Genomic DNA, 18,141 nt, shown 5'->3' on the forward strand with positions numbered 1-18,141 from the left:
TGTATGGGGCTACCTTAGGTAAATATAAATACTTATTTAACAAAAAAAAAAAAAAAAATAGAATGGAATGGTATTGGCAGACGAGTGCGTCGAGCCGAAATTGAAATATCAGCAAATTAATTAAATAAAAGATGTGTAAAAACAAACAAAATCAAATCGTGGTAATTTCATTAAAACCAAATTTATCTCCATCTCTTAAACTAACACAAATGCCATTCCCTCCCACCCTCCCTTTCTATCTGTCCCACTCTATATATTGTATGTATCTCCCTCTTTGCTGGCAACTGTGCAAATATTTATGCAAGCAAATGAGAGCAAACCAAATCAATCGAATGGTATTGCAGACTAACTTAACCACAAGCCAGCGGTCGCCATTGATAGACAAACCCCAGGAAAGTCCCAGGATGAACGAACCGATGTCATCGAGACAATCAGTTGAAGTTGAAGTTTGAACTCACTCACAGGAGTTGGAGATGAAAGTTGCCACCGCACTGTGGTTGCAATTTCACTAGATAAACTTGACCGCAAGATGCCTTTGACACACTCTAATACACACACAACATAAACACACACACACACCACATAGCTCATAATGATTCACTGTGTTTACCTGCTATGTGGCTATTGCAAATGACGACAACTTCTCTTTGACATGAAGTCTGTAAGCCAATGACAACCTCGATTCTCTGCTCAAAAATTGTGGAGGGTTTTTTGAAATTCGTTTTTCTATTTTCAGAAGGAGTTAAACCGACTACCTCGATGTTATCAGTTCATATAGGAAATGAAGAGCTTCAAAATTTGTCAAGATTTGTTCGTCTTTACAGAAAGTTCTCAGCTGCTGGGAATCATGGGAGAAATAATATATGTAAAGATTTACATTTTTTATCCATTCTAAGACCCATTAATACATACTTTTCTTTCTATATTGTGTTTCTGTAATGAAACAAAACGTGACAAAATTTAGAGAGTTTAGTTGTTTCTATTCAAGTCATTATTAAAATTAGAAGAGCTTAAAAACAATCAGATAAAGTGATTGCTTAGGCACATGCTGAATCCTTGTACCTTTATTCAACAACAACAACAACCGACACAAAACTCTAGCTAATTAAGGTGCGTGCTTGAAACTTTGTTAAATGGCCATATCGAACCTCCAATCGTACATTTGGGGCGTAAAGTTTTAGTTGCTGGTTTAGGATTACATGTGCATAATGTTCTGAACAATTAAAATGGTAATTTGCCATTGTTTTGCCATAGTTTTTGGCCATTGTGCACGCTTGTGGCATTAATTGCCATGCGGTTACGCATTGCAGTAAATACACACAATGGATTCAGCATTATCAGGAAGACAGCTTCATTTTTGCTTAGAGTTCAAGTCGAAGTGCACTTAAGGCTAATGCAAATTTTATCAGGGCCAAAATCGATAATACAACCGCATGCGGAGTGCACAGTGCACTTTATATGTGTAGCATTTAGGCTTAACGCTGACATGATTCTCAATGACAGCACTCGAGGATGGGCTTTACCTTCTTTACTTTTGCCCCTCGGTACCTATATCTCTCTCTGTGTCTCTCTTTAGCAATCTATTTCACTATGCCTGTCTCTGTCTGTTTTAATCTTTTGTTCCATTTGCTGGACAAAATCGATTTCAATTAGTTAAAGCTGCTTGGTAGGCAAGCAAATAAACACGAACTATGCAAAGGAATAAAGTTGAGCAACACAGACAATGCCAGGCAATCAGCTCGGGACCAAACAGCAACCGGCAACACTGACAATAATGCAATTAAAGCAAATTCAAAACCCCAAAACTGCAAGAGGTTACACCATACATACAGTAGTATACCATACAAACCCAGGCCACCTATTTCAAATGTAGTTGTAATGCTAACACACATGCGCCAGTGGCGTTCCAGAAGGATTAACGGGGGGTTTTTGAGGAGAAATTAATGTCAAAAGGTTTGATTAGAGTCAAATGGTCGTCTATCTATTCAGAGTTTATATAAAAGAAGAGTAATTTAAAGACGCCAGCCTCTTAAGCCCCTTCTGAAGACTCCACTGCTAGGCAGACAAATACACACACACACACAGATACACCGCATGGCATGCACTTGCATTTAATAACAACCCAGTGTAGTTAGAGTTAGATAGGAGGATGGAGGTCATGTGCGTAGGACATTATCTGCACAATTCCTGGCGAATGCAAATTTTGCCTTTGATGCATTTGCACATGGCTCCCAACTGTTTCCATGGCTCCGGCTCTCTCTCTCTGTGTCTGTCTTTCCATCTATCTATCTGTCTCTGTGGTTAGGTCAACTGGTCGGCATTGCTTTTAATTAAAGTTTTCAAATTACATCTATACGAAAATGGTGAATGACTTTTGTTAGAGCAACTAAGCACTTGGAACAAACATTTATAGCTTTGCTAAAATGTTAAAAGAATATTCATAATAATTATAAAAAAAATTTAAACATATTGTCGATTGATTTGGAAAGCAGTTTTCATGCAAATGTTTGCTTTAAGTCGTAAACGGAATCTGAGTTTGTGTTCTGGTTGTGGGGTCTGGGAGCTTTTAGGGTTTCTCTTGTAGAGCAAACATCCAGCAGATGCAAAGCCAACTTAACATAATGAGCAAGCGCGGACTACCGCAACCACAGAGAGAGGGTTGGAGCCGGAGACCCAATCCCAGACCAAACCACATCTACCCAACCCAACCCAACCCGAACCCGAACCCGAACCTACCCTACCCTACCAGGCATGCCATTCCAAACAGCTGCTGCCAAAGGCACTTGATGCGGCTGCCACGATGTATATGTGTGTGTGTTTGAGCCTGTGTGTTTATGTTTGTATGTGTGTGTGCATCCTTTATAAAGACAGTGTATAAAAAATGCAAAGAAGTGTTACAAATACAAACAGCCAGAGAGGAGAGACCAGCCAGAGAGGCAGCCAGGCAAGTGCAATTCATGTGGGACTCACTTAAATAAAGTGCTTTTGCATTGCCTGCACGGATGATGGGAGGATGCTGATGCCGGATGCTGCAATGTGGCTATGACTCTGCCTGTCTCTACCATGATTATTTGAATTATCACAGGTTTGCCTTCGCACCAACCAACCCCTTTTGCAGCCCTTTCGTCAAGTCAATGTGCAACATGTGAGCATGTGAGCATGTGAGGGGTGTTGAATTCATTATAATTCCTAGCACCGTTCAACTATTTAACACAAAAAGCCTTTGTCCCGGTCGTTTAGTCGTCAGTCAGCCATTGAATGGAATTAAATTGTTCAATGTGGCTTTCATTGATTTCCACGCAACTTGCTGGTCTTTGTATGCCATGAAAGTAAAAAAGAATGAAGAGGTGAATTGAAGTTGAGGACATCTCCACATACATACATATGTATGTATATAGAGAAATGTCATGGTCCTGGAATTGGAATTGGAATGCTATCTTTACGCTCTGTCGCAAACTACGACTTGTTAATTTGTCCCAGCTATTGCTCCGATTCTGCCTTTATCCATTTTTTTTTTGTGTGTGCGTTCTCGCGTTCTCTTTACTCGACACATGCCTTTGTTTTTGTTCACTGAACGTTGATCAGCTTTCAGGACGATGTGTATATGTGTGTGTGCCGATTTGTAGTTGTCATCTGGCAAGCGTTGCCATGAGCAAACAGATACCAATTCAAGTGGAAACGCAGGCAATTGAGTGAACATGGCAAATTCAAACTGAAAACATTTATGAGACTCTAAATGAGAATATGTAGTTAGCTGCTCCTGGGCAACATGCCATCTTAATGGAAATGACAATAAAAGTGAGGACAAAAGTCTTTGCCAATATGTCCACATAATAAATTAAAGTATAGGCTTCAAAATAGCTAAAGCACATGAGTAGATGACATGATTAATTGTTTGTTATATTAATTATTAATTTTTCGTTCATCATTCCCCTTTTGATGGCATCTCTAAGTTAGATTCTTTAACCTAACCTTTACTTGAAACTATTTTATTCAATTATTTTAGTTATTATATACCCTTACATTTACATGATATCATGGCTATGTGTGTCCATTTCTTCATCTTCTTAAATTACTCACTAGTTACATTAACCTATTAGTCGGAAGTTCATTTAATCCGAGAAATAATTTAAAGTTCATGTTAATTAATTATTAAAATGTACCATCTCTTCGAGTGCAGCAGGAAAATGTGCAAGGATAAAATTTTGTCGGCCCTGTGATTTACCTTGCCCTTAAAGAGACGTAATTAATTTCGCTTCAATAAACAAGCCGCCCATTCCTTCGTTCGATTCCTGAAAGTATCCGTCTGGCATTTCCCTTGCCCGTTATTTGTCGATTATGTAATCAATATTACAATAATCCTTGCCCACAAAATAATTATCGGAAAAAAAAATAATGGAAAATGGTGAAAAGAAAAAATATTGTCAGGTTTAATTAAAACGGCGCTAAATTAATAGATAGTTGCAGCATCGATTGAAGAGCTAAAGGCTCGAGTTATGCCGGGAATGGGCACGGGTTTAAGGGTGTGGGTGTGGGGGTGGCGCCGCAGGGAGCTGTTTTGTAATCAGGTCAACAACTGGCCGGTAATTTGGAATGTGCATTAAGTCGCACGACGGGGAATAAACAGATACAAACACATCGATAGAAAGAGCCTGCATTTTCAATTGTTTAGCTCAAAGTTCAGCTCGGAGCTATGCCTTATTTGGTATTTATTTAATGTAACTCTTTGTCTCTCTCTCTCTCTCTCTTTCATTTTCTCTGTCATTGCCTTTTTTGTTTATCGACACTACTCTAAGGAATTCATTGACAAATAGATAAAGAAGCATTTGAACATATACAACAAAAAAAAAAATTCACTAACGGAAATGAAAATTCATGAGAATAAAAATCTAATCAAAAGGAAAAAGCATGAAACAAAGAAGATGAAGAAGAAGCAAACTAAAAAGAACTAAAGTACAAAGTGGGGGGAATGGGGTGAAACGGCAAAGATGGCGGAATAGAAACAGAAACAGGAAAATAAGTTGAAAGGCACTTTTTTCACTTGAGTGCACTTTGAGAAGCGTGTCGCAAGGCACCGGAAACGGAAATTCATAGCCCAAGCGGAGGAGAGGAATTGGGCACTTGGCAACTTGCTTTACCGGACGGATGGTCCAGTCCCATGTCAATAGACTGACAGAAAGAGAGCAAAATAAGGACACAGACCTCAGAGTGAAAGAGTGCAGAAAGGGATGGAAGAAGCAGCAAACAAGAAAGAGAATTGTCAAAGGCAAAAATGCAAATGCTAAGAAATTGAAAACGAGTCGCAATATTTAAAAAAAGCGACAAAAATCTAAAAGAAAAGACTTTTCGTATAAAATATACAAAAGTAAGCACTAGACGAGACAAAAAGTAAAGGGTTCCCCGTTTTTTTCTTTGAAGTGCTCTCTGGCATTAGCCATGCATGCTAATAACATGCATAAAATGTGTATTTAATTGCCTCGACATAGTACAAATGGAAATATGTATGTATGTATATAGAAATTGTATATGATAATGAGTGCACAGCAAATGCAAAATAAAGAAAATGAGGAAAATGCCAAATGACAATTATGCTGTTAATTACATGACAAAGGCCACACAATCCACACGCTTCTGCATTTTGCACTCACCGCATATCTAATTGTCAATTTGTGCCTTCAAATTGAATGTCCAATGCATCCTACAAAACGTACGTACATACATATATAGCCACGTTGTCATGGCAGTTGGTATAAGCCCAGGATCTTGACTTGCACACCCATCGTTTTGATTTGCATAAATGCTTTGTGGCTGGCTTCGTTCGTCACGGGGCTAAAGGAGGAAGGATGCTGCTTTTGCAGGTTATTAATGCAACGGGTCGGTTGTCCGTTTTAATTAGTCTAATTAAGATTTGAGCTAACCATCAACCGATTCTCGGATTGTATGTAGATAAGCAGAGAGAAATTAGAGAGAATTGTAGTATACTTCTAGGCCGCACTATAAAATATAGAGGAAATCGAAGAGACATTCAGTTTCTTGCAGAATTAAATTGAATTTGTTTGCACAATTTAATCGCGAATGCCTGTTATTGGCGTTATAGTGAGGGCAATCTGTCAATTGGCTTCAATCGAATCATAGCATCGAAATCGCATTAGTGCTGCCAGACAGACAGGATATTCACGCTATATTTTTGCACACGACTTCACTTAGTGGCCTTACTTAGTGGATGCTGACGTGCATAAGCGATGAAATGATTAGCTTAAATAGTTCATGCCAAGCAAATTTCAACGAAGATCTACTATGTATGTATGTATGTGCTGGGTAAGTACTTGGGCGTGGCCTCAACTGACAAAACAAATGAAACTTAATGAACTTTGGCGGAAGGGCGAAATTGCAAAACTGCGAGATTGCATCAAGAAGGAGAGCAGAAGGCGAAGAAGAAACAACATTGACGCCAGCAGAAAATGCAACTTTAGACCGACGAAACGTTTTGCTAGTTTGCCACAGCCACAGCCATATAGAGTATCAGCTACACATAAGCTTCATTTAGTAAATTGATGCATGCACTCCAGCCACTTGCGGGCCCCGAACCAACTCAGCACACTCGTAATGGTTGAAATAACCGCAACCGAATAAAATTCAATCTGTGAAATGCTCTCTTCTTGCATTTTATGCTGACAATCTGCAAACATAAGTGCGCCAAAGCAGTCCAGACAGTAAGTGAGAGAGATGGAGATGAAGATGGAGAGAATAGGGGAGAGGGCAAGTTAAAAAGCACTCAGAGTACCAATGGTGGAGCTGGAGATGAAGCTAGAACTGGCTCGTATGTAACTCCGGAAATGGCAAAAGACATACACTCATGCTCTAGTCCCGGTTTGGCATTTTGCACCCAGGACTGCAAAGGCATCAGCATCAGCGCATTATTGGATGATTTATTGACGTCGATATGCTTAGTTGAGCAGCAGCAGCAGCCATTTTTAACTCACACACACACATCGACAGGCACACACACACATGCATATAGACGCGACTCTACACAAACATGACTCTACATTAGCCTCATTAGGCGGACGCATCGTCGGCGTCAGTATTGCATGAAAATGCATTTTTTTTCACTCCCTCCACCTCCCACCATCTGTTTGCCTCTTTCTGGTACTATGTTGTTGGCATATGAGAATAATGTTCGATTCGAATATGCCACATTTAAGATTGGGCACGCGTTTACAGCACAAATTGCATTTGCTATAACGAAAATCATTGAACTATGCATATAAATTTTCGGCTTTCGATAACAGAATTTTTAGTCCTTTACCAGCTTGATGCTGATGCTGAATTTGTGAGGGAATCAATCATAAACTATATAATTGCAAGACGAAATTATATGGCCTACAGCTAAATATGATGAATATTATTAACCCTTTGGGGGCAAAACAAATCGATAGGATGCAGCTGCTGCTTTTCCTTGTGTCCCCTTGTGCCTTGGGCTCTAAATCGAATATATATTTTATAGCACTCAACGTTTTTCCAGTTTTTTTTTTCGTCAAATGTTTACTTCCGTCAAATCAACAAAAATGCCATACAATTTTGATGGCATTTCAAATGGTATTCTCGCTTTATACAATTTCTTTGCGTTGTCGATGTATGGAAATGGCATCAGATCAGAGCGGAAATGCATATATGCAATACACTATGCACTTGTATTTGTTAGCAACGGAAAAGGAAATGAGAATGCAACAGAAATTGTGAATTCATTGGCTATTTTCGCTCGTCCTTCTCGATAAATACTTCAATAGTCCACTTTGGTTTTCACTCTTATGGTTTATTGCACTAATGAATTTAAGCGCATTACCATGATTGGTATGATTATTATTATTATTATTATTATGTATAATGATTGCTGACTGAACCAGTGAGTGAATGTATTCATGCATATTGTAGGAATTTCAAATACATATTTCAATTTCATGTTCATTGTTATATTGAAAATGCATATAAAGCAAGAGTTTGAGTTTGTTAGTAGTAATTGCCAGACAAATTAAATAACTCAATTTGCTTTTTGTTGTTGGACAATGAATTAGATTTGTGTTTTATTTAAATGCAATTTTCGTTTTCTATGAATAACGGCAAAGCGACTATGAATAGAACTACATACATTCATACATTCGGTTGATTCTGGGCTCCAGGCAAATTGGAAAAAGCACTCAAGCTGATTGCGTTACTTAAGTTGCCAAGCAGAGCTGAGAAAAGAAACAAAAACAACAACAACAACTAGCTCAAGAAATAGAACTTGCTTTTTCTGCAAGGGTCGTCATCTGATTTATACGCTCACATCGACAAGAACAAAACGTGAGATAGTTGCAAGTCAGCAGCACTGACAGGATCCAAGTATATAAAAAAAAAAAACAATTTTGTGGGTGTTTGTGTGTGTGGGCAGGTGTTTCGTCTAGCATCAGAACGAGAACGAGAACGAGGACGATAGAAAGACGCCGATGCTGGCAAAAACAATCAAAGTTAGCACGTGTCGTAAATACTTTTTATATACCCACCTATACATTAGTATGTGCATATTTATGTGGGGCCATCCAAATAGGTTTAGCCAAGAGTTTGGGTAAGAATGTTGCCAAAGTTTAATTGAAAGCGAATGCTTCAACGATTCCGGATCTGCAGAGAAATTTACATTTCAAATATGTAAGAAGAAAATATTATTCGAAAAAGTAGTAAGTAGCTCGTTGAGTTATTGTGATTGTAAGTAAATGTTCATAGAAGTTTAGAGAATTTAGAGAATTTAGTTCTATGATTAATTTAGATAATGCGTGCTCAGTTTGGTTTTGCTTATTTCCTGTTACTAATTGTATGGCCAGCATAGTATGCTTGGCTTACACAGTGACAGCATTCACACAAATGCACAAACAGACATTTCCCAACGATTTGTAAAACCAAACACCTTTTATGCCCTTAGCACATGTTTGTTGTAGTCACTGGAGTTGTTTTTGTTGGCAAGACAAATAACATTTTCCGCCTTTCAAGATTTCATAACGCTTCAATAAACCCAAATGCCGTTTTTCAACTGCCAACAGGGCGAACGTCTTAACGTTCTTGTTAGCATTCGTCGTGGTTGTTAGTGGTTGCATGAATTCCAGGGTCTTGTTAGTTTTGCGGTTCGTTTCATGTGGTGCCTTGCGCTGTCAACGCCAAAAAGAAACTCTTCAGAAATATACCCAAAAGTTGTACATAATGAGCTTGGGACAGATCCAAAACACTTCAAGCACAAAAACGCAATTAAACTTGGGTGTCCAATGCCCATTCCCTATCACCCACCACCGCCCCCCTAAAAGATGTAGGAAACTTTTCGGCAAATTGGCAGCTAATTAATTTGCCAATGAGCCAAATAGAAGAGGAAGTTGTTGTTGTTGTTGTTGTCGGATGATGGAGTCACCTGCCAAGTAACAGTTTGACAGGCTGACTTATTTGTCAAGTGTCCTGCGGGAGATTATTTAGAGAGAGAGAGAGACTGAAGGAGAATCTGCACTTTATGACACTGACAATTGAGGATAATTAAACTGGATTATGTTGTGATGAAGCTCCAAAATTTCCTCCTCTTAATGCTGAAAAATAAATTAAATTCGTGAGTTGTTTTCCTTATTGCTCTAGCTGAGCATTAATATTGACATTAACATGCTCATTGCTCACTGGCCATGAACACGGACATGGACACGGACACGGACATGGACACGAACACGGCAAGGACTTGCCTACAATTTACGAGGCGTCGATCGCAATAAATTAGCCAAAAAACTTGTTACGCAGAATGAAAATACCAATAAAAAATGTATATAAAAGGAATGTGGCAGAGAAAAAACAGAAGAACGTAAATTATAGCCTCCTCCTCCTCCTCCTACTCCACCTCCTCTGATGTCTTGTGCCCGGAAATGTTTGCCAAACTGAATTTAAAGCTTAAGCAGCAAGAGCTGGGCAAGCACAAAATGCGAAAAATCAATCAGTTTAATTGAAAAATATAAAAATGCGAAAGAGAAAGAGAGAGAGAGAGATTGAGTGAGACTGCATACAATCCTTGCAGTTGGATTTAATTTCATTAGCCAAAACTTTTCTTTCTTTTTTTTGCCCCAACTTCTGGGGGCATACATTGCATTAGTTTTATTTGTGCAGCGCTTAAAAACGCATTGCACTTCAAAAGCAAATCAATTGAATTGACGCAATGTTGCCAGGATAACTTTGACTGCAGCAGTAGCTGGAGCAGCAGCTGAATAAAAGCTACCAAAGGACCCTCTACTTATCTTATTGTTGCGCGCAAACTTTTATAAACTTTGAGTGGCCATTGAAAAGTCCTTCCGATTCTGCTTCTCAATCTGCCCCAAACTGACTTTGAGTGGCTTTTGGTGTCTTTAATCCACTTCAGGCTAGGAGTCAGTCTAACTAACAAACTAACTAACTAACTGCACACAAAGTATCCGCACCAGGGGAACAAAGTCGACATAATCAGTTTGCATATTCAAGCTTCAAGAGTTTCTTTTTTTTTTTAAGTAAAAGTAACCATTGACTTTGACCCGCAGAGCAAATGACTAAATTTAAATTAAAGCTACCAGCTATTTGCATGGAAAATTCGTTTTAGATTTACCACTTTTTGCTGTTTGACTATAAACTTTTTAATTTTTAATTTTTTAAAAGCTAAAAAGTTATCATAACTTTTGCCTTTCAGTCTTAAGATCTTTAAGCGCAATTTGAATTAATTTGCAATGCAGAATGGAAAATGAAAACTAATATTTCCTCTTAGACTTGTGTATGTTTGTATATTAAAAGAGGGAGCATTTTGATTTAACATTCATTTGTGTAAGTAAAATTTATATTTTTCAGGTCACACATTGAGCAAAGTGAAATTAAATATTTATTTGTTTTAAATGGAAACATCAGCAACGGAAACTATCAATTGAAAATCATTGCTTATGACCTTTCTGTTGGAAATGAATTTCATGATTGACCAACCACATAGATATGTGGATATATAAATTCAAAGAAACGTACAAAACATTTCCATTACCAAGCTAAATGCGTTGACAAAACAAATATATTACGCATACGCCAGATATGCCAGCAGCTTCTGTGGGAGCTGTAATTAAATGCCATACACAAAAGGAAAATCACTTCTCAGCACATGCATGCATGCACACATATACATATGCACCATGATGATGATGATGATGATGATGATGATGATGATGATGATTTTCATTTAGTTAGACTATTACAAAGACAACACAAAGCAAACTGCAGCTGACAGCATGTTAATATTTATGAAATTTTCACAACAAACAATATCAAACTGGAGGAAAAATAAATACTTGCAGGCATAACCGTATTATAAAATGCAATCGAAGCCTTTACACACACACACACACACACACACATCAGTGTGGCCAGTGGCCAAGGGAAACATGTAGGGGTAGGGGTGAAGGATATGAATTTTGTTGGGTTTTGTTGTCTGCACGTGCCAAGCCAAAGGACATTGTGACCGATATGCAAAAGTACCAACCAACTACAACTGAGCAGAGCAGCAAAGGATATGCTGACATTGTCCTTAGACTTTTACCTGTGATATTTTGTGAAATGCCAAAGGAAAACACAATTTCCCATTTGATGCTAAAATAGACCTTGAAGGCAAGCAGAGAGATAGAAAGATGCAGAGACGAAGGACATCATCTGCACATACTCGTATAAACAGGATTATATGTCTCCAGGGGGAGGTTATGTAAGCAAGCTTCCGTTGTAAATTGATTTCGCAGCAAACCGGACACACACACACACGAAATGAAAAGGATTTTATCAACTTATTGTTCCAGGGGTTGATAGATACGTATGCATACACACACAACCACACACACACACACGCACACACATCCCACATAGAGATCAATGTATGCTCACCTGAACGAAACTAAAACTATATCCCTTCCCTACCCATTTAGTTAGTATAAACACTAAAGTAACTGAATATTTTATATACATATATAGAGAAGCATACAAAACAAAACCAAAAATGAAAAAAAAAATGAATACAAAACAAAAGCAAGCAACAGAGAAAAGAAAACAATGTGAATGCACGAATGTTTAGATAGAAATGTTTTGCGTTTGTTGTTTTTAGTAAAGGGATGTGCAAATATTTTTAATTTTGACATGGCTCTGATTTCATTGTCGAAACCCAGAAAGCATAAGTTACATAGCTGCCATTGTTCAAACGTTTCCATTTATTTATTTATTATACTCTTCCAAATAAAGTAACCAATAGCTTTTGCCTAAAAGTAGGCAACACAAATTGAAAGCACAAATTTTCGTTCCCACAAACAATGAAAACAGAATCAGAGGCTTATAAACTGTATGAGACTCTTTCTACCTATATCACCTTTTAATTCCTGGATTTTCTTCCTTCTTCTTCATTTAATACAATCTAAAAATATAATTTATTGTAGAAATAGAAGGGTATTAAAGGTACGGCTTCACAGAAATACATCGTTCGCTGCTTCTTTTTTTTTGTTAGATTGTAGACAAGTTTTTTACTTTCTTTTTGGTTGGCTGGTTCGTTTCGCTTTGACAATTGTCAGATGCCAGCAGCGGGGACAGGGCCTTGATATTGATGTCCTTTGAAGTGTTTTCAATTAGTTTGCATTTTCGCTTGTTCTATTGGGTTTTTTTCTTTTTCTATATATACATATATATATATTTTTTTTTGCAATTCATGTATTTCTTGACTATAAAGACTCGGTAGGACACATTAATAAAACAGCGACAGTTGCTGGGACTGGAATGCCTCCTCCATGTTGACGAAGCCAACGAGACATCCAGAGTTGTCTACTAATTGAACGAGCCAAATTCATTATGTGCAGAAAGCGAATAGAATAGAAGAAAGAGGAATGTAAAGAGAGGGAGAGAAGGAGTGGGGAAAAGTCAAAAGCTTGTCTGCATGTGTGCCAAATTGGCATTCAGTTGGATTAGCCAGTGTTCCAGTAGCCCGTTTGTCATTCCCGTTTCGCCTTTTGACAACCAACTGCGAACAGGTGGCCCTTGGGGGCCGGCAGGTTGAACATTTACCTGAAGTGCTTTAACTTTTTCCTCGCCTCTCCCCAGTTGGTCATAAATATTTGTGTTCGTCGCTAATTCAAGTGAGGCATCTGTGTTTGTGTGTGTCCAGCTGTGATCTTTGACTTGGTTTTATGCATAAATTTTAGCCAAACCTTCCATCATCCAAGCCCAACAACCCCATCCAAAGGCATCCCCTGCCGGACTATCAACATAATTTACTTGGACTTCCGTTTTATATAGTAAATGCTCCTACTCCAGCAGCTCGGTAGCATGCATATTTTATGCCTTTTATCATAATTTATGCGTTGATATAGCAAATGCATAAAATTAAATTCAATTCAGAAACACACACACACACACACACACACATACACACTGAAACAGACAAATGCACTAATATGTATTATCCTGCCGCATTATGTTTGGAAATGGCGCAGCTTTGGTCAATGCATTCAAATTTGATTTAATGTAATGCGCTCTCGGTCACGCCCAGCTCCGCCCTTAATCCAAACCCAACCACCCACTAGTTTTTGTCGGACTGCAAATGATGGCAGGCAAAATTTACATAAATTACATATAATATGTTGCAATTAGATACGTAAATATTTAAGCTGCAGATAAATATGTTGAAAAAAAATTGTGCCAACACAAATATCTAGACTCTGACATTTTGGCATTCGGTCTATGAAACTTGCTTCCTAAAAATCTATTTAATTAAGAAGTCAGCTAACTTCAGCTTCATCCCATCCCTTCAGCTCCATTTCGTCTCTATTCCACGCTTTGACTTTATTGAATTCGCTGGGGCAATAAAAATTTATTTTCATCCTACAACATTGTGGCCCATAAAACGCAAAACGTGGCCAAGCGATGGCGAGTAGAAACTGGCAAAATAGAAGAGAGCGATAGAAAAAAAAAACTTTCTTCAGAGTAGAATGAGAACAAAAACGGATGATTTTATCACGGCCAGCAGTTTTTCAGCTTGAACTGCGAGAGCGATGGCCTTTTTTTTTATTCAATTTGTGAGCTTCATTCAAATTGTTGGCCCAAAGAAAAAAAAATTGTTGGCCGCCTTTTGAACTTTTTGGCATTGTTTGGCAAGCGTATTATTAGGTTTGCAAATCGCCATTATGTAGCCTTTAGAGTCAGTGAGTAAGGATATATACATACATACGAGCTGCTAATTTGACTAAAATACACTCGATAATGCTCAGAGAACAAATGAGAGTTGGTTGAAATTTAATGTAAGTTTGTCAAATGTATCTCGCAAAAACTGTTATCTGTTAAATTCTAAGAACAACCCTCGTATTCAATTACGGAATGAAGGGAATGAATGAATGGATGAGCTGGCAAAATATTCTCCTGTGGTAATGTTTTGTGGTCCCCCAAGCATAACTGAGATTGTAAATTTTGAAGCAAAACCAAAGTATTTGTTGATATTTGTTTCACTTGAAAACACAAAATCGAATGTACATATATTTCTTATTTTAATGGCTCTCATTTACCATGATCGAACTATTCGCAATTCTTATGAACTTGTAATGGCTGCCTTAGGTGAAATCTCACACGCTGCAACCATTCAGGAGGTGGGACGCTTGGTGAGCATCAAAACGGACTTTCCGGCTGCTGTTTGTCACAAAATCATTAAGGAGGCCCTGGAGGAGGGCTTAGTCAATAAAACCATTCGACAAATTGGTGAACTCTATTATGCTGTGCCGCCAAAACCGCCCAAGTTGAAATCCAAGCCCAGAGTCAAGGCAGAGCCGCAACCAAAACCGAAAGCAAAACGAAATCCAAAGTGAACGACCAACAGCTGTGATAATTAATTCATAATTCTGGCAGAGTATCTGTGCAGAGTTGGAGCCTGAGAGGGCCACGAGTGCAATGCAAACACTTTATTAAAATTAAAATTTATCTAAATTGCAATGGCAAGCCATTTTGGCCGCAAAGTACTTAAGCAACTTCGTCGTCTTGTCAGACAATCACAATATGATGAGGGTGGTGCAAAAACAAAAGGCTGAGTGGGTTAAACAGGGGGAATCGGCTTATGGGGTTGGTGTAACTGCATCTTGTTGCAGGCAAACTCCTTCAGTTTGTCTGTCTGTCTGTCAGTCAGTCAACGGAGTCAGTCAGACGTCAGGCATACCTTGTCGTCTGCTTGTTGAGCGTTGAAATTGAAAGCTTGTCTTCTTGCTACGGCTTAGCCAGGTGCTGGCTGCCTTGGGGGGGCAGCACTGGAAAAGGAGACCAAGGATGTGTCACTTTGATTTATTATTTTCGACAATTTCTCTTCCCGGCGACGGCAACGGCCTCAGCCTCAGACTCACACATTGCACTTGCGGCAAAGCAAACGGAGATGAAGAAGGAAGTAACTGCAAGTGAGTTTATATATACATGTATGTATGTATGTGTGTGCATCTGTGTGCGGTTAGCAGCTCGTGCACAATTTTTCATTTCCTTTCCAAGGTTTTTTTTTTTTGGTTTTTCTCCTTTTCTTCTTTGGTGGTTCACGTTTTTATCTCATTTATTTATTTTACAATTAGACAAAGTGAAGTGCACTTCCCGAGCCGAAGAGGAGAGCAGTAGCAGCAGCAGCTGCTGGCGCAGAGGGTTGCCCCCGATTGCATACGAAACATTGATGCATATCTCGTGATGAAGTCTTGTTTTGGCTTTAAATCAAAAACAAAAATGATTTTAGGCCAAAATATGCTTAAAATTACCATTAAGGGTTTAAGTAGGGGGCTGAGCTCGGCAAAAGCAATAATCATAAATGTGGGCCCGTACGTTCTTTGGGCCTAGACCATCGCGTACCACCTTGGCCAGAAACTTTTCACATCGACTGATGCTGGGGCATGTTGGCCCAAAACAAATGGCAAATGGCCCCGGCCAAAGAAACACTTAAGCGCTAGGTAAGTGAAAACTCAAATAAAAAAAGGCATCGTGGCATCTCAGGAAAAACTTTTACAATGCGCACGCGAAGGACGCCAAACAAAAAGAAACGAAACACACACACACACACAGGAAAAAAAGGACGACGACGTGTTGGAAGTTGCCCAAGTTACTTGAAGGCTATTTTTGGGTAAATGGCAGCAAGCAAAGGGAAATATCAGAGAGAGAGTGAGAGAGTGAGTCTCGCTTGCCAGATTCAATAAAGTGTCAGCCGCCAGGCTATCTCTTTTACAGGAGACTTTAATTTCGAAACGCCTAAAGCTATGCAACATTTTCTGCTGTCTGCTCTCTTTGAAGCTGCCACAAAATATTGAAATATGCCTTTTCATTGCAAAAGCCTTGACAATTAAGCAAATGCAGCTGAAATTCTCAACTTTATTGCACAGTCGATTTGTACTTAAAAATATGCAAGCTTTAATTAATTTAGTCGTATACCCATACTATTCACTTAGTTACTCTCTTAACCTAAAGAGAAAGCAACTTTGAAGTTGAAAAGACACTAGTGAAAATATATATCAAATTTTTATCAAATTGTTACTCTACTCTCATTTTATATTTCGTTATAATAAAAAAGTAAAATTTATATTCAAGATTTTGTCTTTAATATATTTCAATGTGAGTTGCAATTCTCTCTCTATGTTTTCTTGTATAATTTTGTTAACAATTGTCATATTGAAAGGTTAAGTTATCTGACTTTAGATTTAAGTTGTCATAACACACACAGAGAGAGAAAATAGCAAAAATAGAACAAATGCAAAACAGAGAAAAAGTCAACTAGAAACTAAAGCAAAGTGCAAGTTTTCATTGCATTAGCCCGAGCTCTGACTCGGCAAACATTGAAATGTCAACGCAAAGCCACACACACACACACACACAAACACACGCACACACACACACACACATGGAAAGAGATTCATCAAGAAAAATTCCATATAGTCCAGCCAGCTAGTCACCTACCCAACATACGGATTTCTTTCTGTCCACTGGACCAGTTCGAGCTTTCAAAATTTTTGAAATTCGTCCCAATTTTGCTTCAATAGCTGACACATGGAGCAAAGGTACGAGATATTTCGGCACCCAGGCATATTGGCACATGAGAGCGAGATGAATGGAATGGCATGGGATCAGGGTAGCAGGGGATGAGAGGTGTGTGTAGGTTGGGGAAATAAATGGTTGACAGCTTTCCCGTGGTATGCATTTTGGACACCTTTCCCCTGAACTCTCCGCTCCTCTGTGGCACCTTTTTTAACATCAACCCAATTTATGTTGTATTTGTATTTGTTAATTAACAAACGTTGCCATGGGATTTAGGCCAACGGCATTCTAGGCCACCTGATAAAGCTTGGAAAATGCTAAAAATTTATTAACTGACAGCATTTAGTGAGACTTCATCAACGAGAATGATCAACAATATATTAAAAAAAAAAAAAGAATAATAATTTTTGGTTTATGGTTTATTTAATTTGCGGTTTTTGAGTCTAAATGACATGCACTTTGCAGCAAATTAAAATAGTTTACAATTGAATTAAAGTAAATGCGCAACAAACACAACAACACAAACACAAAAAGTAATAATAAAAGGATGCAAATATTTCATTTCATTTTAAATGCTGCATTTACCACAAAATAGATGGCTTTGCCAAATGCATTAAACTCGATAAGTATAAACCAATATGCTCGATCTGAAATGTAAAGCACAACTGCTAAAGGCAGCAGCAAAAAAACAAAAAAAAAGCAACAACAAATGCATTAATAAACAAATTAATTACAGACTTCAGATAATTCAGGCATTTAAAAGCACATCAATATTAATTATGTACATTTACAACCAATGAATTTGACTTGATAAATACCTGGAAGCTAACCCCAGCCCAAAAGCTGAAATATTAATAAACAAAATGTTTATTTAAAATGTTTTAAATATTTATAACAACATTTAAATATTAATGGTATGCGAATGAAAATCGATTATTTCTTTTAAATTTCAACTGCGAAATGAGGAATATTTTGCCCCGAAAGATAGGCAATGGTCTGGAAAAGTAGTTTTTGACAAATTAACGTTTCGTATGCCCCTCGCGGTGCATTTACTTGCCACAGGATACTCCA

The 18,141-nt window shown here is 38.2% G+C and overlaps 1 protein-coding gene across 1 annotated transcript; it reads left to right on the top strand.

Annotated features, from left to right (window-relative positions):
• The first annotated feature begins 14,499 nt into the window (after positions 1-14,499).
• Positions 14,500-15,038, top strand: LOC6647087. Its single transcript, XM_002069639.4, has one exon. The coding sequence runs from the start codon at positions 14,577-14,579 to the stop codon at positions 14,886-14,888; it is 312 nt and encodes a 103-aa protein (XP_002069675.1). The 5' UTR covers positions 14,500-14,576; the 3' UTR covers positions 14,889-15,038.
• The last annotated feature ends 3,103 nt before the right edge of the window (positions 15,039-18,141 follow it).

The sequence above is a fragment of the Drosophila willistoni genome, chromosome 3R (assembly GCF_018902025.1).
Source record: "Drosophila willistoni isolate 14030-0811.24 chromosome 3R, UCI_dwil_1.1, whole genome shotgun sequence".
In the NCBI taxonomy this organism is placed as follows: domain Eukaryota; kingdom Metazoa; phylum Arthropoda; class Insecta; order Diptera; family Drosophilidae; genus Drosophila; species Drosophila willistoni.

What these genes read in the sequence shown, in the direction of transcription:
- LOC6647087 (XM_002069639.4), top strand. Translation starts at nt 14,577, where the DNA reads ATGGCTCTCATTTACCATGATCGAACTATTCGCAATTCTTATGAACTT.